Source organism: Sander vitreus, chromosome 2 (genome assembly GCF_031162955.1).
Source record: "Sander vitreus isolate 19-12246 chromosome 2, sanVit1, whole genome shotgun sequence".
NCBI lineage: Eukaryota > Metazoa > Chordata > Actinopteri > Perciformes > Percidae > Sander > Sander vitreus.
This window is the reverse complement of record NC_135856.1, coordinates 24,984,531-25,012,208: the sequence shown is the minus strand read 5'-3', so window position 1 is coordinate 25,012,208 and position 27,678 is coordinate 24,984,531. Positions and strand designations below refer to the sequence as shown.

The following is a 27,678-nucleotide window of genomic DNA, read 5'->3' as shown; positions in this document are numbered from 1 at the left end:
CTCACCCAAAGTTTTTAAGTTGCTCACATATTAAATGGCGCAGCAAAAAATAAAGTGACAAAGCATCTTCATTGAAAGAAAAATTTTGTTCTTTAAGCTTTGTTTTATTTGATTATTAAATATTATGTTCTATAATAATGTATATGTTCAGCGGGAGTTTGACGGGTTTCATTCACCCAGGGCTGGGTATTTAATCTGAACACTTTTTGAGTACCAACTGAAACGTTTTTTTTTTTTTTTTTGCACCGGTTATCAAAAACTGTCAAACAAAAGGTGCTACTGAATGCTTGGTCAGATTCTTGGTGTAGTTTACATGTTGTTTTATCAACTTTTGCCAGATTTATTGAGTTAGTATTTTGTGTAAGCATACAGCTGAACACTAAACAGTGATGCAGGGAAGTTATTTTAATGACTAATGTATTAATACTCGGGTATTCTCATTGCAAGTACCAAAAACCTTCACACAGTCCTGCATTTACCAGCGATGATAGAACAAAATGAAAATACTTGCTCTTTTCAGTTTGTGATTTGTTAGTTGTCTGCTTGCATCTTTAAAAATTAAATTCTGGTACTCTACCCTACAGTTTAGTTCAAATCGTAACCTAAAAATAAACTGAAATGGTCAACTTTTAAAATGGCGAATCTCAGATGAAAACATCTGGTTTATCTTGTTTAGCACTTTGTTACAAATTACTTAATTTATTATCAATAACTTATTTTGAAATTGACTGTGGACATGTATTTTTTCTTCAGATCTTTGTTATCTAATCATTTCAAATGCCTTCTCTAAGCAGAAAATCCCCTGCAGCACACAATCAGGTAACCGTGTTGGTCCTAATACCTCCAGTACAGTACCTGCCTGTCTGCCTGGTCTCAATCAGAACCCCCTCTGTGTGGAGTGGAAGTGCCTCAGCCTTGGTAACGATTTTTCCCGTGTTGACAAGTCACAACATGGAGATCTACAGCTCGGAGAGCAGCCCTTTGGCTACGCAGAGCCCTGCTTGCACTGAGTAATAGCAATCTCACAGGAGTAGCAGGCTTTCAGCTGGCAGCAGTTCATACGGAACAGCTCGCCGGTGCAGCTGGGAAAGACAGAGTGGAGCGGGAGAGGGGAGCTGGTGGTGGTAGCAGTGGATATGGAGAGAGGGAGGGAGGAAGTGTAGAGGAAGAGCTGTTAAGAGCTTTGGGCGGTTTCTCTGTTGTTGTACCACACAAGTGCATCCAGGCCCTGCAGGACAAGCCTTTAACAGGCATGAGGGATGGAGAGCATGAGTGGAGAGGGGGAGGAGGAGGAGGAGGAGGAGGAGGAGGAGGTGGTGGTCTGGGGAGCTGAAGCCGGCCAGTCGTGCCAGACGCCCGCTCTAAACAGGGATGTGATTTATTGTTGGACTCTGTCTCACGTTTCACTCCTAGAAAGACACTAAAATTACATTGTACAGAGATAAAGAACGTCCTCAATTGTCTTAGAAGAAAGACCATCGCCTGTGGGCTGTGAATATTTTTTTTTTTTTGGAGCATGTGGTACATCTTTAACCAGTGTGTGAAATTGAGTTTTTTTGAAAGGTTTTGGCATACGGTACCATCTTATTTTAGTTTTTTTGCTGATGGATTGTGCTTTGGTCATTGCTTTTCGACTGTCCCTACAAACCTACTGCTTTAGCATTTTACACGTTAACTGTCCATAAAGCTGCTCTTTCAAATGTAGTTACCCAGAGTAGGTCATCAGAGTATGTATATTTCGCCAGGGGGCTTTTAAAAAGGCTTTAGGCCAACAGGTTGATCTTTGTTGCCCTCGCTGAATGTCCTTTGCACAGCGCAGTGCTATGAGATGACCTCACTTCCTGTGTGGGTAGAGTGGGGCAGGAGGCCTCTTACACACACATGCAGACAGACTCTCTCTCAAGCACAGCCTGGCGCTAGTTAGCCTTTAGTGCACTAGCCAGGCTAACCCCTTCTCTCCTCTTGGTGTGTGGAAGTGTTTCTACGTTGCACATTTAGGCAGTCAAGAGCAAGGCTCAGGCTAATGTCTTTAACTAGCCGGCATGTCTTTAACAGCTGGGTGTCTGCAGCTTTTTGGGACGTAGAATCAGTTTTGTAGGGAGATTAAGAGTACAGAGAAGGGGTGGGGGGCTGTTACAGACACAGGATGGCAGGACCATAAGGCAGCGGCAGCTCTCTAAGGAAACAATATATCACCTCTAAAAGCAGAGTGGAAGTGTTTGGCTCCAGGACAAAAATCCTGAGAAGTTAAAATCATTGATGTGATGTCATCTCGGAGAAAGCCATTGTCAGTGCAGTGTGAGGTTATTTATGATGCTGAAAATGCAGGTGAGCATCTTGACTAATTCAGTGCTGTAGAGGAGGCTTCCCTATTTGCACAATGTGGTCATAGCATCTCGGAGTACATTAAACGAACAATGTGACTCAGGTCTCATCCTTCCATTGTTTACCAAGGGCATTTGGTCACTTGATTTTGTCCTTGTGATGCTAATGAGATTAGCTAATCACTGGATATGTCATTCTGAGTGAGGAGCCCTTTAGCTTATGGTACCTGTAAGAACCATAACCATACGTAGAAACAAATGAAGCTGGACAAATTAGCACACTAAGGTAATGGATGAATGTTGTAGGTATCAGGCCATTCTAAAAAAAGTGAATGTAATGGCTCAGCTCATGATTGCCCGTATGTTCCCACTCCCCACGAGTGTTTTGAATGGGGGCCATGTCGGTTCAGATTGCCATGTCATTAATCCCTCGTACTCTACAGGGGAGTGGTCAGCGGCAGATGTATTTGCACTTCCTCCAGAAGGCTTTCTAGATTAGCACAAATCCTCCCAGAAAAACTGTTTAAAAACCTCATTTGGCACGCACAGCCAGACTTTGTGCTCATAGCTGGCCAAAGACAGCCATCCCTCCCTCTACATCTCATTCTCTCTGAACCCCCTTTTTTTATTTAATTTTTTTTTTTTATCCCCCTACCTTGTGGTTCTCAGAGCTTAGCCCTGTGTCGATTTGGTCAGGGCAGTGTAATTGTTTGGAAACTCAGCTCTGCCATTTGCATGCAGCAAGCAGCCACTTTTCTAGTTTCAGTGGTTTGACCTTGTTGTACCTGCCAGCCAGAAATGAGATCATCAGAAGAGTAGACGAGAAGCTGACATCTCTCCTCCACCTACCCATGGCTTTAAGTGATGGTTGTCATAGCAATCATTATGCCACAGAACAGACTCAGTGGGTGAAGGATGGCTTTGAATGCGGCAGCCTCAGGTCACAACCTGGTTATGACAGAACAGATAGACCTATAAGGGTTGGTTGCAGTACACAGTCTGCACAAAGTAAACCGCCGCAGACATCGCATGTCAAGTTCATATGGATTTCGGGGCGGGGGGGGTAAAATTACTGAGGCAATGTCTTTTTATACCTTGGAGAAAGCGAGACAGGTATTGGTGTAACGGAGAGGGGAAGAGCAGCATGGGACGAACAATGCCTCTCATTCCCATCAGCTGCCCTGGCCAGCATTTAACATGGAGATTGGAAACGGAATAAGCTCTCCCCCCATTCTCCCTGGACCTGCATGTAAATGAGGTTAGCGGTTAGCATTTCCTGCTGTGCCACAGCAATTCTTCTTCCTCTCTTGCTCCCTCTTTTTCCTTTTTAAATAATGGCCTGAAAGTGCTGCCCCTTTCCTGGGGTAGGGACCTGGACCAATCCTGATTAGTGTCCCTGTCCAAAGTGACAGGCTAAAATCCAAGCAGGCACTGCCTTGGACGCCTCTGCCAAACAGCCGTCAAAGCAATACCACCATAAAAAAGGCATCTTCCCCCCCTCCCCCTCAATTCTCAAGATTCCCTCCCTCTTTCGTCTTCCTCGCTCCTCTGCTCATTCTCCCTTGTCGTCCATTCTGAGTGTCTCTAATAGACACTGCCTCCATCGCTCTAACACACTGTCCCGTTACATACATTACATGCGTGCACATATAGAATTACCTCTCACTCTACAACCACCTCCCACCGGATCTGCTATAGAGAGTGTCCCTTTTGCCAGTAGGGTGATTTACAAACAATACATGGACGCTGTACACACTCCCACCTTCCACCCTCCCACTCTCTCTCACTTCTCCTCCACAGACACACAATCACCTCTGTGAGGAGCTTCAGTATGCCAGAAAACTACGCAGCAGGGTGATGGCCTGTTCTTTTTCGCACTTGTTCCAAAGAATGTACCCTGTCTACTTGAGAATGCTAGCGCAACATCCACATCTTGGTTGAATGAGGTTACTTTGTCAACCGGAGGACAAATTGATGGGATCTGACTAGTATGTCAAGTGGCTTATAATTAGTAGTTTTCACACACCAAAAAAAATCACATCAAATGGTAATCTGAGCTGTGTGTAAGCCAATTTCGCCTGATAGAAAGCAAATACGCGAGGGAGTTATATTAGTTGAACAGTTGCAGGCATATGCTGATTACTCAGTGTTTGAGAAGAGGAATTTGTGAAAAATATTACTCTTAAGTCTGCATAGAAGCTCTAATAAAGTGGTTATCATCACGCTGTTTTCTGGATTTGTAACTGTGCCAGTCTATGTGAAACACTGTATACAGTACACAACACCCTGTAAAACAACCACTGCTGCACAGCAAATTGATCTGGTTATGTCGTAATGCTACCAAATATATTTTTGGTAAGCAATCCAGCATTGGGCATTTATAGGAAAAGAGCTTGTGTTGTTGTGAGCACTTATGTGTCAGAGGCATAATTCTTGCATTTTTTACACACGCATGTAGAAACACTTGAGTTTTTATCTACCATATGTGGTGTTTTAAAGTGTGCTGCATGTGTTTGCCTGTACTCTGTTTCACAAAGAAGGATGCCACCCACATATGCCTATTCCTATGAGAGGGAACGGCTTGAGTCTTGATAAATATGAACAGCTCTTTCTCACGGAATCAAGAGAGTTTGTGTTGTTGTCTAGTGTTTAGACACTAGCAATAAGCCCCATTTATCACGCAACCTATGAATGAATGAATGAATGAATGTTGTTCTAGCAATTATGTTTAAAAACTTCCCAGTTCCTCTACATAGGGGAACCTTTTCTTTTTTACTTGCTACAGTGATCACTTTGAGAACAATTATATTAAATGTGCATAGTCTGATGTAGACCAATATTCATTTGCATCAGGACTCACCCAGTTTAAAATGGGAATAGATTTTTGCTGCCGAGTAATACCTCTCACCGACACCATGCTGTTAAAACCCCCAGCACACTCATATCTTTTGGGGTTTCTTCCTTGCATTCCTTGGATGGAAACCTTTTGTTGCCAAACATTTTCTAAATACAATAGCAGTTGTTATTTTTGTAAAATTATACCAGGAAATCTTCCATCACTTATTAACAAACACATGATGTCCAATGAGTGAGAGACTAACCTTGTGACCGACACTACATATTCCATAATCTGAAATGTAATACTTTGCAAAGGATTTTTTTTCAGATTTTTAAAATGGTAATGCTATCAGTTTTGTAGTGTGGAATATGGTGATCCACAGATGGTCATTGTAGCTGTTATTGTCAAAAATAGTCAAATTATCTTCATTCAGTAGAGATCTGTATAAAATTGCTTTCAAAGACAAGAGGACAACCCTGTCGGACAGGAAATCTTCTTTTCTAATGGCTGCTTAGATAATTTAACCAGTTCTTGTAAAGCAGATTCAATAAAAAAGCATGACTCGTTGTTACCAAAAACACTGCAAGCAGTGAATAAGCCATTCATAAAAAAATAAAACCTTTGGAAGAGCGTTTGACAGTAAAACCATCCAGTAAGATGCTGACCAATGGCCAGTTGATTGTCCAAACCAGTGCCTTTGGGGTACCAGTGTGCTGGTTTTAGTATTTCTCACCTTGTAATTAGCCAGTTAATCCTTGCCTCTTCCAGACCCACTTTCCTTTTTGTTGTGTTCTATGTACCCAGTCTGAATGTTTTGCCCATTTCAAACGGACTCCGCAATAGCGCTGCATTGAGGGTCTGCTGTTATGCCGGCTTTGTTTATTCCCACAGAACCAAGCAAAGGCGACATAATGCCGCCCCACCAGTGCGTGATTTCACATAGCATGCCGGCATTCCAGGAGCAAAAGAGACGTGGCTTGTAACACAACAGCTGGTATCTAGCGTGTGTGAGTCGATCCGCACTGTTTATTAACCACACAAAACCGATCCACAAACTGCCAACTTTATGAATTAAGGGGCGTTCAGACCAAAAAAAAAGCGATCCGGCGATTTGCGATGGGTGGAGTGTCAATGAAACATTTGTGTGACGTCCTGTTGTGTTCTTAAAACCCCCAACAAAGTACAAGTAGACTTTATATTTGACATTTACTGTTTTCCGTCAGATCGTTAAAAACTTTTGGCTACTTGGAATGCTGCTTTGTCACTTTTTGACCTGCCTGTGGGTTGACTCGCGCATCCTACTGCATGTAGTCCCACCATAGTGGCTTTCCCTTAGACACAGGCGTCGGTTTGGCTCTGTTACGGCTCTATGACTACCTCCGCAACAACTCTGTCCCCCGTTGAGTTTTCGCAACTTTTACACAAACGGCAAAAAAGAAAAACCTAAATATTTATTGTGGTTAGAAACGGCAGATACATTTTATAAAGCACAGTTTTTATTTATCTTTTTATTTATTAATTATTAATTAATTATAAGTTATTATGAGTTTATTAGCGAAGCTATCAAGTTAATGTACAGCAGAGTTTGCAGTTTTGTGCAGGAAAAGTTAACACCTGTTTTCCGGCTCACTTTGTGACGTTGAACGTGACGCACCGTCTACTGGCAATGGGAAAGGAGTCTATCTATATTTAGAATAGAGGTGTGAATCTTTACTGATCTTTCAATTCGATTACGATTATCAGGTCTTCGAATCAATATCTCAATGCATCACAATGCGTCAAAAAAAAAAATATATTTGACTTGACAAACTTGCATTGTCAAGTGCAATGCCCAAGCTGCAATAAGTAACTTTAGACTGGAATGATGAGGTGTTTGGGTTCATTTCTTTAAGGTAGCTACCATGAAGGTTTACCTATTTTGGATTAGTCTTATACAACCCTACTTTTAACCAGCAAATCTATTGTGCTGTATTGGAATAACTGACCCCAGACAACTCTTTAACAAAAAAGGTATCGTTTACTGAACAATAACTTAAATGTACAAATAATATTTAGCCGTTAGATTGAATAACAAAAAAAATCACACCCTTCAAATATGCTAACTGCAATATTTCTTCAAATGATATTACACACAACTACCCCTTTACCAGTTTCTCTATCAGTTTCCACTTAAAACACTCTTCAATGTAAAACTTACTCAAACCCTATTAAACCACTGTGTTAAGACACACATGCACGCACGCACGGGTGGTGGAAAAAGGGTTTAAGAAAATGGTTGAAAAGTAGCCACTGCTGTGCACAAAGCACCACGGAGGAGAGAGAGATGCTGTTGATGAAGTACAAGTTTATTTTCTCTTTTACAAAGGCTAATGTCTATGAATATTTTCGTGAATTTAAGTTATAATTAGGGCTGTCAAACGATAAAATTTTCTTAATCGTTGAATTTCTATAATTAATCGCATGTTTTATCACATGATTAAAATTCTATTATTTTGCATTTCAGAACTGTTTTTAAGTACATATTAACAATGGAAAGCAATTCTTACCAGTGTATCTTGATTGGGAATCAAATGAATGCAAAGAAAGTGACTTTATGAACTTGATTTTAAGATTTGTATGTGTTTATTATATATTTAATCTAGTCACACATTTGAATCTAGAGTCAATATTAGGGTTGGGTATTGTTTGGTTTGGATACCGGTGCCAAAGCGGTACTTTTAAAACGGTACCGGTGCCTTAACTGATACTTTTTAAGAAAGTAAAAAAAAAAAGAAGGGTATTAAACAGTTGGCAACATTAAAGAATGGCTTGTTTATTGCTAAGGCCATATCGTCAAAATTAAATGTTTAATAATAATGTAATCACTATAACAATAACTTATTTCACTAGTAAATAGCTGTTGAATGACAAAAACAACCACCAGATGGGAAAAGGGCATTTAACAACAACTTTGAATGCACCACGAGGCTGTAAATGACCAGTTTCATTGAACGCACCGTCTGTGTCTTTCCGCGTTGCTATTCCTGCAGCAGCCTGATGTGTTACGAGGAAGTACAGCAAAATAGTAGCCTGTTAGGCACGACGCAAAACCGAGTGAAGTGAAAATAAATTAATAAATGTCGGCATGCGATTAATACGATTTAAAAAATGAATAAAAAATTAACGCATTATGCTTTATTATTGTTATTATTATTATTATGCTATTAATTGCATCGCGATTAACGCGTTAATGCTGACAGCCCTAGTTATAACCTTCTGGTTTTCTGTTTCTTTCTCTGGGCAATGTACAGCAGTAACAGGATATCAGTTGGGGGTGTTGAAATTAATCATTGCATCGATGCATCACGATGCGGACCTGGATGATTCTGCATCAATGCAGCGATTTTGTGTTCAGACGCCGCTATATTCAGGAAGTGTCTTTTTCAAGAGCAGATACAATAAAAAGGGGAGTTCATATATATCTGACTGCTTGAATTTGTTGATGAAAACTATGTGTAGCAATATATAATATTAAGGAGGTGACTCATCATAATGCATCGTGATGTGACCAGTGAAAATTCACACCCCTAATATCAATATCCATTTTGGGGCTCCGACACAGCGGGAGTGCATAGCGTGCGCTTGGCACCACTGTTTACAGAATGTTATCGTTCATTAGTGTAGATGCTCACATCGTTATCGTTGTAGTTATCGTTGTTGGTGTGGACGGCCCTTTAGTCAGGGATCCAGTAGGTTGGAGAACTATTTAGGGTGACTCATGCCATGAACATAGCAATGTGCTTGGGTTATATATTACTTGTATCATACGTTTGTCAGTCATATTAGTGGGTTTAATCTGGCTGATTTTAAACAGAACCTTCACTTACACAACAGACACAATATCCATCCATCCATGACTGGCACTAGCAGCTAATACATCCATGAAAACAATAAGGGCCCTATTTTAACGATCTAAGCCCACGACGTGAAGCACATGGGTTTAGGGCCTGTCCAAATACACTTTTGCTAGTTTGACGGTGGAAAAACGGGTCTGTGCACCGGGCGCATGGTTCAAAAGGGTTGTACTTAGTGTCTTCATTAATTCATAGATGTGTTTTGGGCGTAACATGCAATAAACCAATCAGTGTCATTGCCATTCCCTTTAAAAGCCAGGTGCGTTTGTACCTTGGCGCATTGCTATTATGATGGCGGATTTGACTAATTCTCTGTTAAAATAACAATGAAATGCTGAGCTATTGACTTTAGACCAGGTTTTTTTTTTGGTCAATGGCACGATCACTTCTTGCTGCCTCAAGATAGCAATACGCCAAGAATTCACCTGAACACGCCACCCTGTAAGACCAGCACGCCCATGGGCGCAAAGATGGGCGCAGGTGCATTTGCTATTTAAATGATGCGGGTGCTGGACAGGAAATTGACAACTGCGTCGGACTTAAACTAGCAAAGACACTTGCGTCAGGCTTTGCGCTGCGCCGGGTGCAAGATAGGGCCCTAAGACACTCTGTGTATTTATGCATTTTCCTATGTTAATTTGATGAATGGCATTTTATTTAGTCAGAAATAGTTGCCATCAGGGTGTGTACGGTATGACAATATACTTTATATGGTGTGGTCGCTGTTGTAAACCACTGAGTTTGATTGTCTAACTGTTTGATTTGTGTAAATTATAATTCAGATGTTTGTATCAAAGTGCTAATTAGTCAAAAATGGACATTCCTGTCTGGATATTTTATGGATCGATAATTTATTTACTGATGGCCGATAGCTACCATTGACAGTCTTATTAACAGTGGGCTAGTTAGGCTATGTTGGAGGCTTGTCATTACCAAGGGGATGGCCTTGATGACTTGGGTAGCATGCAACAAATTGACACTAAAACATATCATCTATAGGTTGTTTGAGAGACGTCAATGAAGTCAGTGTTTTCAACAGGTGGGGATTTTGGGGAAGTTGACCTCTAACATTCAACACTTGCCCTAATTTCAGATATTGGAAGTAATTTTTATCTACAGTAGACTCTACGGTGGCACATGAATGCATCATTCTGGCTGTTTTTTCATCATTCTGCTTTTATGTTGCACTTCATTGTAGACATTTGAAAAAGAACAATACTAAATAGGGCCTACACAAACATGACTTTCTCTGAGAGTATGGTGCAGAGATTAGAACGTGTTGAAATGGGCATTGGTAGACAGAGATAGGATCTCATGTGTAATAGATGTTTTGATGCTGTTTTTGGGACTGTGACAGCGAACATTAGCCCATTTTCACTCACCAATTAGTGTCATTAGCTAGATACTGCAGTTTGCTTCAAGCCTGGGCTGTAGATTATGGCTCAAATGATAATCCTTTAATCATGTAGTGAAATACTCTGTGTTCAACTACAGAGGGTGTTCTTAAGTGAGAGAAAAGAGTTCTAAAATTGCAATATGTCTATTTCTGGTCGATTAGTTACTCAAGCAGGCTTTCCTGTAATGAAAATATTCACACATTTGCATCAGGATGTTGTTGTGAAATGGAAATTGACTCTGGAATGTGGGAAAAATGTGAAATTGGCCATAACTGCGGGAGCCACATTAACGACACTGCTCTCTGCAATTGAACTAAAATGATAAAGTGATACTTGGCAGCAAATGCATCTGAATTTAACTTTGGAGTTTTGGAAAACAGGTTTGTTAATCCCAATTTGTATACCCAGTTTTAATGCAGATATATATCTAACAATCATATTCAGATGTCACAACATTAGAGACACAGTAAATAATATTTTAGTGATACAACCCATTCCATAATGCAATAATACAAATAACATGTATAACAAGACACGGTCTGTCCAAAGCATGTGTGCGTAAATGTATTTCATCCAAGACCAAGAACAGACATTTAATCTGGAAAGGCAAGTTATTAAACTACACAGAACAAGGGGCTGAATACGGTAGGTGTCCGGTATGTTAACGTAACGTAACGTAACTGCACTGTTGACGAGCCTCTCCCAGCAGCACGTTGTTAAAGCACCCATCTGTGGACTCCTTCCTCCAGCTCTGGCCATCTGGATTTCAGCGCGTGACTAGCTTTCTTTGTTTTCTTCATTGCAGTAAGAGTCACTTTTTCGCCAGTCCCTCACAAGTTTCTCACTCACTCCAAACTTTCGTTCTGCTGCTCGATTACCGTTTTCGGCTGCGTATTTTACTACCTGCAGTCGCCTGCAGTTTCTTTTCTTTCTCATTTGTCTTTAGGAGCAGCATATAGTTGTCAGAAGCCTAGAGCGCCTCTCGCGGCTGTAGACGGTAATGTTTTCAGCATGAAATAACATTTAAAACATGTTAAATTATATATATTTTGATATATAAATCGCACCTGACTATAAGTCGCACTTTTTTCATACTTTGGCTAGTCCTGCGACTTATACTTATATATCCTCTAATCAAAATCTTTGTAATTTGTCAGTTTATGCTGAAAAGATACAATAAACATACCACTTCTTGCCCTCCAGCAGTTTAGGTCCATAGCTTTGATGACACATCTGAGGTGATGAGCAAGTTTTTTTTATTTTTTTTATTTTTTTTTAAACATGAGATGCTAAATATGGAAGGGAAAAATAAACCAGGGGGTAAAGTGCACTTCATCTGCAATGAGGAATTTCAGAGGTCTGGGGCTCTCAGTCGTCTCATTCTCTTCCAAGAACACTTCTCCTTCCTGTTTCACCTCTGGCATGCCGCCCAAAGTACCCACAAACCACGGAGGCCAAGGCCGAAAATACACAGATGGTAATTTGCACTACATTTCAATACGTCTCAACCGCCATTAAATATAGCCCTGCTGCCTGCGCCCTGATCCTCACTGAGAGTATCGCCTCACCTCCAATTCCAACTAAGAGATGAGCTCCTTACGCCTTTGTCAAAGAGTACCAGTTGTACGGGATGACAGAGATAGTTGGAGTGAGAATGAAGGAGTTGATTCTGAGTTTTCATAATGTCTAACATGAACCTCAATCAATACACAGGAGGATTTTTTTCCTCCTGGGTCAAGACATCGTGTCAACATAATTAATTGCTAGAGGGATGTTTAATGGTTTAGCTTACTCTTGCATGGAAGAAAAATTAGTGTCAGTTTTTGAAGTCACTTACAAGAAAGGCCTTGACAACTACTATATAATTGCCTACATATATACTGCATGCATGTAAAGAAGTGGTGTTACTTCCCAACACAAGGCAAATGCTATCACACCATCACCAAGTTCATCAAAAGTAAATAAGTTACCTGCTCCACTGTGTGACATTTTGCTTTAGTGATCACGTCTTGCTCATACCCTTGTCGGTTGTCATGTTTCATCAGCTTGCTAATGGAAATAACACGATGGATAAACTTTGGAGCAATTTCCATGTTGCTCCTGCAACAGACAGCATTTAACAGATTGATGGCATATCATTTCATTTGAAGGGGGGGAAATATGTCTGCTAGCTCCCACACTTCCAGCTGGATTAATGTAGAGCATCGGTGCTTAATATATTTATTTTGAATATTAATATTCCCGGTTATGAAAACAGGAGAAGAGGGAAAGGGATGAAGGGAGGGATATATAAGAAGAAGATGAATCGCGGGTATAAAAGAGATAAAGCAATTGAGAGATTATGGAAAAAGGGAAGGGAAGCGATCCTGATCCAGTGTGTCCCAATTAATGGAATTACCTTCCTCCTCGAGAGGACTGTTAGTCATTTGCAGAGACGGGAGCCCGCCAGTAGAGCGTCTCTCCCACCATATTGTCCAGCAGGCGCTAAGAAGGCAGCCCTGACCGCTGGCCGTGCTCATTAGCATAGCCCGCGGCCGTGGCAACCCCCGCCAGGGCCCAGCCGGACACTTAATTACCGCCGTGGCTCCTTCCTCAGTACATCGATACTCACTGCCCTCCTTCCCATGTCCTGCTCTACCTCCTTGACCCACCCTCAAAGACACACACATGCACACACCAATACCATATCCCCCTCCCAGTCATAGCAGGGAAGATGTAATACTAATCATTTTGCCGATGTAGATGTGATTGTTTTAGTCTTGGTATGTTGTGGCAGTCTTTTATGTTATTTCACTTTTTATGGCTTTGCGGTCAGCAATCTTTGCGATTTTAGTGATTCCCTGACCTGCATTACCTCGCTCTAGCTCTCGCTCCCTCTCTCTTTGCCTCTCTTACTCTCATTGCTATATTAGCTCATGGGCATGACTCTCGTTTTGACATTGGCACAGTATTGTTGCACCCCTGTCCAGCCTTAATCGGCTAATGGCCTCCTCTTCTTTCTTGCCGAGCCAAATCAACCCCTCCCTAAACCATCCCTCTATCTGCCCCTTCCTTCCTTCGCATCTCCTCTCCCCCTGCTCTGTTCAGGCCTGGGGTCAGTGAGGCCAATTTTCGAGAGAGAGAGAGAGATGTGGTCGGTGACCTCCTGGCCAACCTTACTCCAGTCCCTTGCTCTTCTCTAACTCTCACTCTTCCCTTTACCAGCAATCATTCTGTTTGACAAGGAGATCTGGCTGACTCCCGTACTAAATTCATATGTATGTGCATGCACACACATACTTGCACCTCTCTCTGACCTAGAAAAGCCACGGCCAAAATAATCCTGCCAAGTTCACAAGTGGAGATTGTTGACAGCACTGCGTGGTAAAACAATGAACAAGTACTCTACCTGTAATGTCAAACTGTTTTTAGCTGTTACAGGCTGTGAGCTCCTTGTCTGTTTTTTGTGACAGGTTAACACAACACACAGGTTTCCAAACAGTTTAAGTCGCAGAGGTGCTGCATCAAAAATAATTTTAGCTGCTCAGTGTACATCTCTGTTTAAGCTCAAGCCAGACAGTTTATTCTAGCCTGTCTCAGGCACCACGGCCTTCTCTTTATGTAGCCTCAGCTTGCACTTTGACTTGTTATGGCTCTCTCTTTGTCTACAATGTGGTGGCACTATACATCTTTGTGGCCCAGAGAGAAAATCCCCCGCTGCTGCACCACTGAATCACCCGTGTGTGAGTGATAACAGATCCAGACTGCTGAGCACCCCGCAGCTGTTTGTCTCAACATGCAAGTCATCCCCGCCATTACACCACTAAATAGTTCCCTTTCAGTAGCAGACGCTTGCCGCCTGGACCCGTATCTCCATGCTTCCATCACTGGGGGGGGGGTGCAGTTACTGTCGCAGAGCCAGCCATTGTACTGGAGGCAAAGCAGTTGAATGTGTGTCAGAAATGCAGTGGGGTGAGGACTTCAGCATTAAATCACACTCTTGGCTGTGGGTTTGTAGTCTAAACTGTAATATGTATGCACGTGCATTATGTTTGTCCCCTTGCGTTTGGTGGTCATACAGCAGCAGTTGTGAGAACAGAGCTCAGACGAGGCCCCCTTAGAGCTTGGACTGGAGACCATGACCTTGGGAAATGTCATTTCGCCCACGGGGGTGGCTCGCCTGTGACACAATGCCATGGTAGTGGAGCGCATCAGTGCACTGTAGCACTCTGGCAGAAGCCTAGTGGTGTAGTGTTGCGTTCAGCTGTACCTAACCCTGAGGTTTAAAAGTGAACCTAGGAAGCAAGAGCGTTCAGCCACAAAGCTGAGACCTTGGGTCAGCAATCTAGCGATTTCCCTCTAACCACATTACAGCCATTAGTGGCTCTTGCTGCTTTTCACATGTCACATGGAAATGGGTCAAGCCCTGCCCTGCATGACTCACTGGCTCTTTCTCCCTCTCTTTCATTCATGTTAACCCTACTCAGGTGGCAAATTGCTTCAAGGAGCATAGGAAAATTTGGTTCACAATCGGCACGTGACGTTTTCATTCACCTTTTTTTAAACAGTCTTAAGAGGTGCGAAGGGTCAGGCATGTTGTTCTCATCACTCTCTTAACATCTTGCATTGTTTGCGTAGGCCTACATGTATGTGAAGTCTATTAGATATGCCTTCATAACTGGGTTGGAGAGCCCTAAGGCCATTATTATTACGGCTGCCTTGGTCTTTGGCATTTCCTGTCAGCTTTTGGTTATGTGTTACTGAAAAATGTAAGATGTGCGAGAGACAGAAATGAGAATGTTTGGAAGTGCGTAAGCCCTGTTTAATATCTGTTGCAGCAGGAGAGTAGTGGCCATAGTGGGTTGTGATTGTGGTCACCTTTGTGGATCATGGCGAGCCACGTTGGCCAGATGTCAGACAACTCTAATGATCCCAACAGGTTGCTGGGCTGGGTTGCCTGGCAACCGTTTTGCCTTTGCCTGTAAACAGAGAGCAGGCCCACCAGGCCTCTGTCAGGGTCGCGAGGGTGAAGACAGCTTTGGTGTGTGTGGATATACTGTATGTATGTTGGTGTGTGAAACATTTGAAACAATCTTTCATTGACACGTGTTTTTGCAACTGTAGGAGTGCCAATTTTCTGAGAAATCTCAGTCAGTTCCTTTTTTAGGTTTTGTGAGGTTGTGTACAGTAACCCAAAGAGGTGGGGATGAACACTCAGTTTTGACATTATTTTTTGCCCAGGCTTGGTGCTTTTGACATATTCTTATGGAGGTTTGTTAATATGTATCAGGAATATTCACTTCTCTTTGTTCGCCCTTGTCTGGCAAGCTGTAATGTTTTGCTTATGAATATTGATACATGAAGTGTATATTAATGACCCTTGGTGACCTTAACCCTATCCTTATTGGCTCCCTGGTGGTATCTGCAGGCTCATGAATATTAATCCAGTTCTGTAACCTCCATTACCCTAATCTTTGCTGTCTAGCCTCCCAGAAGGACCCGTTGTCATGGTAACCCCTTTACTAGACTCTTCCAGACCAAGGGTGGGAAAAATACGGTTAAAAAAGGACAGAAAAATCTAAATTACTCAAACATCTTGCATGCTCCCTGCATAAAGCAGCTATTGTATAACAAAGGTTGAACTTGTGTGTAATTTTAGTGGTCTTCTCGCTGAGCAATGAAGTGTATATTTTGCAGATTCAAATGGCCATTCCACTTGGGTTTGGGTAGGTAATAGTGTTTGGTAATGTTCAAAATCATGGTCTCAATTAGGCATCCACATAGTACAGATCACTAATTGCTTTGTATCATCAGACAAGCAAGGATGGGAAATAATAAAAGTTAATAGTAAATGGTTACTTCCAATGTTACAAGCTGTCTAGCCGGAAGCTATGCATATGCCCTCTACTTAAGTCTTAGTAAAGTTAAAGTGTTTGATGTAGATGAATTCATAATCAGGATACTCAAATGTTTACTTGAAAGAGAATGTCTAGTCTAACTGTTCACTAGAGCAATATGGTGATATCTATGTCCCAATACTTATTTCTATTCCCTCACAGTAAATGTTATGTTCCTTCTCCTCTTCCAGATGTGGACAGCAATGAGGAAGGAGGGCCTGATGACGGACCTGTGGAGGAGGAAGGCTGGTTTGGGAATGCTTCTGACACACGCTCAGAGTCGTCGTCCTATGGAGACACCCAGGATGAGCTCCTCCTGGCCAGGGGCTCCTCTCCTGATGAGCGGCCTGGAGTCAGCACTGGGTCCGGGGACCACGATACCTGTGGAGGTGAGAGCTCATTGGGTTGCCCCACACCCGTCCATCGTGCCTCTTTGGAACTTCTTGGACTGGATGGAGGCGCATTCTCGGCCCAGGACACACTCTCTTCTGTGGTATCATCACTGTATGGTGAGGCAGCATCTCGGGCTCTGGGAAAACCCCTCAGCAGCAACCTACGGCGCCTCCTAGAGGCTGGGTCGCTGAAACTTGACACTGGGGAGCTCCTGGGTCGTTCATCCAGGGGAGGTGCTGGGGGGGAATCTCCTCCAATAGGTTTAGCCCCACCTCTGACCCTCTCCCCATCTTCCCACCATGCCCAGCAGTTAAGTGCTCTTGCCCGAAAACTGGCCAATAACAACAACAGCGGCTCAGCCTCGCCAGCCTCCTTGGCACCCTCAGTCACCAACATTAAGCAAGAGCCCCTTGACCCCTTTAACTCCGTCACCCCTAGTAACGGCAGTGGCTTTGTATGGGCAGGTGTTGCAGATAAATGGCCACCGGCCAGCTGCTCCACGCCATGCGGCTCCAGCCTGTCCCCAGACTCTGCAATCCAGAAGTTAAAAGCAGCAGCGAATGCTGTACTTCAAGACAAGAATGCCGTGGCCGCCTCCTCAACGACTTCTTCCTCCTCCTCCACCTCTGCCTCATCTGCGGTGCCCGCGCTCGGAGGCAGTGGTCGAGGAGATGATGTGGTACGCTTTGATGCCTTCAACTCTCCATTCAGCCCACAGTCAGCTAGCTCCACCCTCGCTGCACTTTCCAAGAAAGTCAGTGAGCGGAGCCAAGCCTCGTCAACGACCAGTGCTGCTACTGACCACCAATCCTCAGCCAGTTCCTTTCTCTCACTTGTGTCAATGACCTCTTCTGCTGCCTTGCTCAAAGAGGTGGCAGCCAGGGCAGCGGGAAACCTGCTGGCAGAGAAGAAGGATGGTTCCTCCTTGGCGACTGCTGGGGTCCTCCAAGAGGATGTGAAGCCCTTGCTGGACAAGAACCAGAAGGCTACCACACCCTCTACACCCACCCAGAGCCTGGACTTGCTGTTGCCCTCTACTCCAAAGAGCAGAGGCAAGCCCAACAGCCAAGCAGGTAATCTAAAGTAATACTATATGCACAGCAATCACTATATGCATAGTAATAGTACAACTACATTGATCAAATGGTCACACCAATAAAGATAGAAAGAGTAGAGCTCAGCTTAGGTTAGGTACCTTTTTGGATATTTTTCCAGTGAAAATATGTTTTTTCTTTAGTGAGACACAGTTACAGAACACTCAAACACACACTATTTTTGCATTGTGTTAAACACAGAATCGGGCTATTTAAGATTAACCAAGGTTGCTACAATGAAATAAAATGACCTTATGTCTGTGTAGAAGAGAGACACTATGAAGGTTCAAGATCATTTCAGCTGAACTCCATTTATGGAAAGTTTTCATATTCCTTTACAATACCGTTTTCTTTTGGAAAAGAATGGTACAAATTTGCCTGAGGTGTCATTATACTTCTTCCCATTCAGCATTCACCAAAGAACTACTAACACTTAAAACTGATTAGTACTGATAGAATTAAAACTTATATTGCAATGGAGGCGTGGCCCTAAAAGATAAAATGATTTTGCTGTCATTGTGTGGGAGATTAGCAGGTTTACTTGTCACCAAAGACAGGCATCATTCTGATCTTTGATGACATGTTTTCTCTGGTCTTGTAATGGTTTTGTTCTCACCTCACTGGTGCTAAAGTAGCGAGTAGTGTAGCCTCAGCTTAACTGTCAGCCGAGCATAGAGCATAGCCGAGAGAAAACAGCCCTGGCTGGCCTTCTAGTCTGGGAAATGGTCTGTGGGCTCGACGGGGGGTTCAGACTGAGACCTCACTGCCTTCCCAGACCAGCTCGTTTGTGCTCGGATGTGCGTGCTGCCAAAAGGGGGCCGTCAGTGTGTGCTCGGCACAGTGGGGAGCCCTGGAGTCCATATCCATCTCGGCAGCCCCCTCCTGGCTTCAAACCCCACTAGCCAGAACCCTCTGCACTGATCAGCACAGCAGACTTAAGGCCAAACACATCATACTTTCCACTGACTGGATACAGATGCGTATACACACACACACACACACACACACACACACACACACACACACACACACTCACACTCATATTCTCTCTCTCTCTCTCCTTCCCTCTTATGTTCTCTCTCTGTTACTCACAAATGGCCATGCAGTATATTCTGTAAGTGTACTTAGATGTAGACATATAACCAAACAAGGGTGCACACAAGATCTCACTCTTGCACAGGGACTGAGAAAGCTTCAAAGTGCAGGCTCTTGCTAAGTAGCCTTTAGGGAGAGCAGAATGTTTTCAGGGAGATGGATGGGCACTTTTGAAGGATTGTGTCGCAACCCCGCCAAATCTAAAATGGCTGGATCAAATTGACTTCAGACAGATGAGGCAGTCGATGTAATATTCTGTGATCTGCATGCTAAAAAGGGGGTCTGCTCTAACCCGCGAGCCGTCAAGGTCGAGCAGCGCTGTAAAAATGCAGGTAGTTGTTTGATCGCCAGACTGAAAAATGTGACCTTGATTATTGACTGTCATGTCTAGTTTTATTGTCGTCCCTTGCCAATCCCACTGTAAAAAATCTCTACTGCACAGGCATGTTCTGCACTTGGAATATGTACGCAAAGCTTTCTTCCTCTTTCTAAAGCACAGAAACAGGTGTGTTAAATACTAAGATGAAGGTGCTAAACGCGCACATTTCCTCTGCCCTGTTTTATTTCCGCCTCACTCGGCTCAAGTCAGAATAAGCACAAGTCATTTTTGCATTGTGATCTCTGCTGTGCTGGGAGAGGTTGGGCCGCAGATGGCGGTTTATTGTTGCAAATAGGCAGTCTCGAGGTTTTACACCTCAGGTCAATGAATGGCTGAGCACAGTAATTTCACCAAACACTGATTACCAGATGTTTTTCAAGGAACGGCACTGGAATACTTATGAAGCCATCCTGACAGGCCCTTGTAGAATTTGTAATGCAATCATGCCTCTTTCTAATAAGACCAATTAAACAGTAATGGATGCCGGATATGAAGCCAACAACAATAATCGAGATACTAAAACATGCTTGAGTTTTTACTTCCATTGTTCCATTGCTTCCAGCTGGCATTTCCCTTGATAGTTTTCACCATTAGGTGTGGAGTAGTTGCCTCTTCTAGAGATGTGAATACTGTAGTCTGTAATTGAAAAGGCATGGTTTTTATTTCTTAACAGTAACAAAGTACATATTTCCATGCATTAAGACACTAATGACTCTTCTTGTAACTATGTTCTTTGGTGCCCTCAAGGCTCTCCTGAGGATGGTGGCAAACCATTCCAGTGTCCTGTGTGTGGACTGGTCATCAAACGCAAGAGCTACTGGAAGAGACACATGGTCATCCACACAGGCTTGAAAAGCCACCAGTGTCCGCTGTGTCCCTTCCGCTGTGCTCGCAAAGACAATCTTAAGTCCCACATGAAGGTGAGATGATATGGATTTTCTTCATTTTGTGACCCTGCACCCCTTGTCGCCCCCACCCACATCATCTTTAATTAGTGGCTATTATGTCTCTTGAAATATAATTGTTAACATTAAAGGATATGCATGCTTTAGTTAAACGTGTAATAAATCCTCTACATGGCAATTTAATCAAATTAAACCCTGCTGCATGTTTGCAGATATATTTTAACTGAAATGAAGCAAAGACTCCTGTCTTTCCTCTTTATGTGCTGTAGTGCCAGAGAGAAAAAGGTTATTTGACACAAACCTGTCCTTCTTTTCCAGGTACATCAGCACCAGGACCGGGGTGAGACATTTCAGTGCGAACTTTGCCCCTTCACCTCCTCCCGTCACTTCAGCCTGAAGCTTCACATGCGCTGCCACCAGCACTTCCCCCGCACAGACGTCAAGGTGAAAGAGGAGCTCACCACCGACACTGAGGGCGAGGGCTCCCTGATGGGTGACAGCAGCTCCACAGACCTGAGAGGAACGGAGGTGTCCCCGCTGCACTCAGACACCCAGCAGCAGACATCTCCCTCGGTCGAGGCACCCTCCAATCACGTCCACATCAAGGAGGAGCAACAGGAGAGAGATCTGTCTGTGCTCTCCCCCTTTAGCATGTGCAGGGACCGTCCCAGCAGCAGTGCCAACTCCCTGGACCTACCTGGAGTTGGGGTAGGAGTCGGGCTCAGATCCAGTCCCAGTGGTCCAACCACAGCCTCCCTCTTCAGCCCTGACATCACTACCAAGACGGCTACTGACCTGCTTATGAAGCTTTCAGGTTGGCATAAATGTTTGTTTTTTTCATAAAATGAAAAATGCAATTCAGTAGATATCTACTAGAATGTCGGCAAATAGCAAAGAAGTGCCCGTTTAGAGAGCCCCTGGTGGCATCATAGAAAAAAAACCCATCGAAAACTAGAATATATTTACTTTTGCAAAGCTGGAGCCAGTTTGTTTTGCCATTTCTGCTTAAGAAATACTTAACACAGTAACAGTTGCTGATTTATTTTCTGGTTATCAACTGATCGATTAATCAACTAATAGTTTCTGCTCTAATTCAGTCAATATGTATATTTTTGCGGACTTGGGAGCCTATGTATAATCACGGTAACCTATGGAAATTAAAAGCGTTAACACCAGTCTCTGGCAGATCATCTTGTGAAGTGAACACAGATCTAAGGAGGAGGTAGGCAGGTGTGAGTTTTCTTTTGTTGCCATCATATAAAAAAGGAAAACCCACCAATGTACAGGACATACTGTACTGCAGTTAAAAGTTACTACTGTCCAAATGGAAGACAGATTTATATCAAGTAATTGAGAAATTTTGAGAAATACATGAAAAAACAGTGTGCACAGACACACTACCAGCTTGACTACCAGTTATCCATAATTATTTGTTTATTGTACCACTTTCTCAACTTGACTTTGTAACTCCAGTCATTGCAGTTGCCCATTTAAAAAAAAAAAAAAAAAGAGTATTTCACTTCTTCCAGATTTGAACATGAAGACATCCATTCTGAGCTCCAGTTGTCTCTCCTTTGCCTTAAGTTTTATTTTATTCTTCACTGTCACCAGAAATAACATTCTTAAGAAGTGTAAACAGTTTAATGTTTATTGTTTCGGGTCAAGGCTGCAGTATGTCTATTTGAGCAGTTTTTAATGGAGCCTTAAATGTCTGAGAGTTAGCTCAAACCTTTTACTGAATAGACCGTTTTAGCTTTTGAGGGTGGCAAATACATTAATGTGTTAAGATGTTTTATGGGCATTAACATAGCAATCAAATGTAAAATCCTGCTAGAGTTTTCCTTTATACAGTAAATTGAATAGGAATAGTTGACACACTATGTGCCACAGCTGCGTGGGTCTTGTTGTTTTTCAGACTTTAACTACCATTGTGCATATTGAGGATATCAGGGATGCCTTCACTTGTACACAGGGTTATGTACAACCTTGGTTTCTGTATCTCTCCCATGAGCATGGTAGAAAAGTAGGCCATGGACTTTTAGCCTTCTCACAAGTACCACATTTTAAATTGGTTAGGGCAACACCCAAGGAACTCAAAACGTGCCCTTAAGACACGGATGGTGAGGAAGACAAAATAAATTTAGGTTATTTTCATTGTGCCTACAAGTAGTTAAAACGATTTTATATAAATAGAGTTTATACATTTAAAAAAAAAAAAGCTGTTTAACAAGCATTGAAACTTTAAAGAGATATATATGTTGGCTTTTTATATGTGTAAAAGTTTGATCATGTGCACTTCGATTGCCCATTGTATAACAAGTGGCACCTACGTAACAAAAGGTGTTTCTGATCCGAGTTTTAGCACAACATTGTCTTGCCAGTACACATACTTTATATAGACTGTTATATTGCTGTTGAAAACCATAGTAGACACTAGAGTCTGGATTGGGCCGAATTTTTCTGTCCGAACCCGGCCCGCGTCTGACAGAACCGTGACCGAGCCCGACAGGCATCAAGAGATTTATGTCCGAGCCCGACACCGTTAAAGTCTAATTTTTTTTCTCATACTAATGACATGTACGTTTGTTTGTGTGGAAAGCTTTTATTAAACAACTGTAGGAAGGCATTCAGAAATGTCAACAGATGAGCGCATCAGCGCACACGGGGCAACAAGCGCACGTTAATAAGCTGTTAAAATGTTCAATATGTTAACCTTCACTGCTTGCTTCGTTTCCGATCGTGATCAGAAAACCAGGGGAGACTCGGTACCTCCAGGGCTGCCGTTGTAACATGAATAACTCTGTTCCGGTCGCATTTACACGTCTGCTCCTCTTTATCTATCTCTCTTCTGACCAGCTTCCACATAGACACATACACACACAGACACATGATTTCTCTTAAAGGAGCCGCAGCACCATTTTACAACAAATGTCTTATCACGCTGATGTGACCGAACCCGACCATAATTTCTCAATATCTGTCCGAATCCCGGCCCGGTCTGTCGGGTACCGTCGGGACCCATCGGGCTCGGGTCGGGTATCCATGCCTTAGTAAACACGGATACAAAGGCTTGAAATATGCCAGTACTATAACAATAACATGCCCAGCTGATGCAACACTGGGATAAACACAGGAAGGATGTCACCTATGAGATCTGAATTTGTAAATTGATATTCAAAAGATGACAATGATAGAAGCTCAATCCATGTACAAATGGTGGATACTGCTAAGCCCAACACATCTAACTGATTTGTTGGCACACTCTTTGTGTCATGCCACTTATGCGTACGTTGAAAGTGTGTTGGAATAAGCAAAAGCGAGGAGACATTCTTAGCATAGTTACAGTATTCCAAGCATACCACGAAGGAGTAAGTAGACTGAGAATGTTCTGATAATGAGCTTTTTTCTTACTTTTCAAAAGTAAGGCTTCAGTGGCTTTATGACTCTAAACAATGCTTTGCTAAACAGATAACAGGGATCTTTTTTTGGTATTCATCAGTTCAAGTGCACCTCATGCAGAAACAGCATATCATTGTGTGTATATTCATGATTGGTAGCAACAGAGTAGAATGTGCACATAGAAATCAACTTAAGTACCACTGAGCATCACTAAAGTCATGACCTAAATCAGAGCAAGTACAAAATGTTCACATCTCATTTTGTAGATTAACAGTCTGTTTTTGAACTAGGTATTATCTGCTTAAAATGGCATTACAATACCCAAATACTATTACATTCTTTGACCATTTTTGAGATTATTTATCTATCCAAGGTTGAATACAGTTTTTTTTTGTTGCTTCTTTTGCACACAGTTAAAATGACACTTGATGGCTGCCCAGTATTACATCCCCAGTCCTCTGCTGTTGGCCACTGATTAGCTCCAGTGAAGCAGTTGGGGACTAAATGATTCGCTCAAGGGCACCTCGATAAAAGTTGCTGAGGGATTAATCCCACATTTTATCAGTTGTCAGGGGAGTTGAAGATCTGTAACCTCTAGGCATCTTTCTCCTTTTAACAATTCTTTTTGCCTGTGTGTCAGTGTTATTATATGGTGACACATTTTATTCTAAAGGTCCTGATGAGATCAACTGAAAATGACAAGTAGAAGAAGTCGGTTGGGAGTGCTGCAATAAGGATTGTTTACATAGAGCAACTGTACTTATTTAAGCCTCATTTAAATATTGAAGTTTCCCAAGTTTTGCCCTTTCTTGCAGTTAATGAGTACCTGGTTGTGTGCACCTCAAAATTCCCAATTTCTTGGTACTGGTAAAGTTGGAATGTGACATGGAAGCGTTCCGATACAGCATTATTTTAACAACCTTGACAAACATGCTGCTCTAAGGTATACTAGGACCGGACCGTGTTTAGATGCATTTCACCAAGTTGCAAAATATCAAAGGATGAGCTCAGGGAGGATGGCAAGATTGATGGAAAAAGGTTGACCGAGGTTCAGCGTCGGGGTCGGGGCTACGGCTGCCACTCTTCCACTTAATGCTGTGTAATTAGATTGAGATCTTGAGCGAGGATGGGAGGAAAAAACCCTGGGAACATTAGATTAATTAAAAATGTATGCATAATTCATAATTAAAAAGGAATTCATAATTTGAAATGATTAGCGCCCTCAGTGCCATCCTGTGACCCCGCCAGGATGCACAGGGACTGGGCCAGCTTAGTTAACTCCCCCTCGATCTCGCACGGCCGGGCTCCACATGGATGCCCCCTGGGTGCCAGTTGCGCTTCACTCCCAGACTGCGCAATCAAGCCCAGGCAACTCCCAGAGGAGCCAAGATGGCTCCTCGCAATGTCAGTCCAGTGTCAAGTGGCGGACATCTTAGTCAGGGCATCATTCAAGGAGAATGAGGAAGGATATAAAAAGACAGGACGAGAGGATGTTGAACTTGAACACATGATGATGAGTTTTAATGAATACTGCTTCTTTGATCACAAAGTTCTCCCTTTGTTGGGGGGCGAAATGAAAGATAGAGGTTTATGAAACTGAGAAGAGCTGGGCTCAGATCTTTGTGAGACTTACCCATGCCACAGAGCAGCCAGGGAGGGAGAGGTGAGGAAGTTCCTCCTGGGACCTCCAGACTCTATTTCTTTTGACCTCCCTGCCAACCCAGATTGAATGTGTACACGGGCAGCTCATCCCTCCTGCTTTTACACTGCTGTCTCAGAGCCTCAATCCCACAAGGCCTGGGAGAGGGAGAGGGAGGGTGGAAGAGGGGGAGATGGAGGGGGGTGTAAAAAGCTGGACAGGGAAAAAAAGAGACATAAAGTGACAGCAAGTAAGGGAGAGGGAGAAAGAGGCAAAGAGGGAGTTGCATCGAGTTCCCCAGGCATAAAAAGCCAGTGAACTCTTCCTGACCTCTGACATAATAAGCATATCATTTTTTTGGGCTGCCCTCTTTTCCATTGAGTGTTACAGTGATACCCTTTGATTTGTATCCTTGCACGTTGACACAACCGTTAGCTATCCAGTGTGATCCACATTTTGATTCAGAGATGAAAGCCACAGAGGCACTTTGAAATGCACAGCCCCTACCCTGTGCCCAGTGGACCCTGAGTTAATAATGACAGTGGGCACTGCACCACCCCCCCCCCCACACACACACACACACACACACACACACACCCCGCTGCGGTGACACAGGCACAACGAGCTTGACCCTGGCTGGGTGTGAATAATTGGCATGCAGGGGGTTGTGGGAGGTGTTGCATCTGTCATGATGCTTCTGCAGTTGTCTTATTTATCTTGTTCCTGGGAGAGTATATTCTATGCAATGCTTTGCGACAGTGAAATGATTCACAGGCAGAATTTTATCAATGCACATGAAAAATCTTACTTTTGAGGATTTTTAGAGAACATTGTTTATCTCTCTCTCTTCTCTCTCTCTCTCTCTCTCTCTCTCTCTCTCTCTCTCTCTCTCCCCCCCCCCTCCTGCATTATTATGTCATTATCCGTGTTATAGACACAATTTGTATTTGAAAACACCAAAGGGGCATCTATTGAATGTAGTAGTGTAGACGTGTATTACAGAAATACCATCGCTTAGTTGACACAGAATTTAGAGAATTTTGAAATCTCCTGTCTTTAGTTTTGTCACTTTGTGAGCATCTAGATTTCATCTGCATGTCCCTTGCCTTCCAGCTCTGCATGAGCAGACACAGGCAGGCCTTTTGTGTGTGACCTCTGGTCCATACATCCCCACTGCAGCCATCAGTATCACTGTCCGGTGTCTAGCACACTGTCAGCTATTGTTGGGTTCTCAACCTGCCCCACGTAGCTCTGTGCTTTTTTTTTTTTTTTTCTCTGGGAGAAAACAGCAGCCAATTGTCAGAGGGGAGCAGGCCGGCGTGACAGAGGTGGAAAGCTAATGAAGTTATTTGACGGCAGCCCTGGCCATGGAGCGAGAGGTGAGGTGGAGTGGACAAGCGCCTGGCAGCGAGACGGATGAGGCACGAGAGAGAAGCATGGTGAAGGGGAGAGAAACAGGGAAGAGAACAGCTATGAAAGTAGCATTGGTGGCAGGTGTCAGAAGCGTGTGATAAGATGGAAACAAACTGATAGCATCGTCAACCCTGAGCTACAACCAGCCGTACAGTATCATGTGCAGAGAGCTGACATTGGCCTGGGTATGTACTCACACAGGCAGGAAGCTCACAGAATAGATGCCCATGTTCTCCTCACATCGGTGTTCACTTCACAAGATGATCTGCCAGAGACTGGATGCGCATGATGCTATTGTGACTGTGAAATTCTGACCGACAGGTCGAGGCCAAAGTGTAAGCTTGGCGTTGCAGGCTGAATTGTTCCTGTTGGTAGTGTGCTCTGGCTTTTTGTTATTGAGCTATCAGCTTAGAGGAATAAAAAAAAAAAAACTTGCCCATTGGATTAGGCTACTTAATAATTCATTGGGCTCTGTAACATAGATTCTGAGTGGAAATACACTCTATTTATAGCGACAATCCAAAAGGTCACTGGAGTGTTGTGACTTTGTGTGTGAGTGCACGTCCTGAGGTTGTTTTTGTTCTCGTAAGGCCACAGAGGAGAAGAATTTGGGAATCTTAAGTTTGTGTTGAGTTTGTATTTGTCAGTGGCTTTTGTTGAACTTGAACTTTGTGCAGCCCAGCATTTGTATATAGTTTGACGCCAGCTTTACACAGAACACGTACTTCTGTATGTGACAACTTAAAGTAGGGATTTCTCCTAAGATATAGAGTGTAAAGTGTGTGTCTGCGTGGGTGTATGGGATAGTGTATTTTCATGTGTGTTTGTAACGCGGTGACCAAGTGTGCTGTCCCTGTCTGATCCGACATGGCCCAACACGCTTCTAATTAGAGGACGTCCTTCCAGGTGCTGACCAGGTTATACTTAGCCTGCCCGCTGACATCTGATGGTGTGACATTTCCAGCTGGTGCCGTGTGCGACCCTGCACCACTGCCCCTGAACTTGAAGGTCACACCCCCCCCACGCTCAACC

At 43.1% G+C, this 27,678-nt stretch overlaps 1 protein-coding gene across 1 annotated transcript in view; it reads left to right on the top strand.

Moving 5' to 3' along the window:
• The window catches only part of znf827 (zinc finger protein 827), a 74,081-nt gene that overhangs the window by 6,424 nt on the left and 39,979 nt on the right, over positions 1 to 27,678 (top strand). The window contains exons 2-4 of the mRNA XM_078262648.1: positions 16,521 to 17,795; positions 20,038 to 20,210; positions 20,514 to 21,009. Coding sequence (XP_078118774.1) covers positions 16,521 to 17,795; positions 20,038 to 20,210; positions 20,514 to 21,009 — 1,944 coding nt within the window. The remainder of the gene's footprint in view (positions 1 to 16,520; positions 17,796 to 20,037; positions 20,211 to 20,513; positions 21,010 to 27,678) is intronic.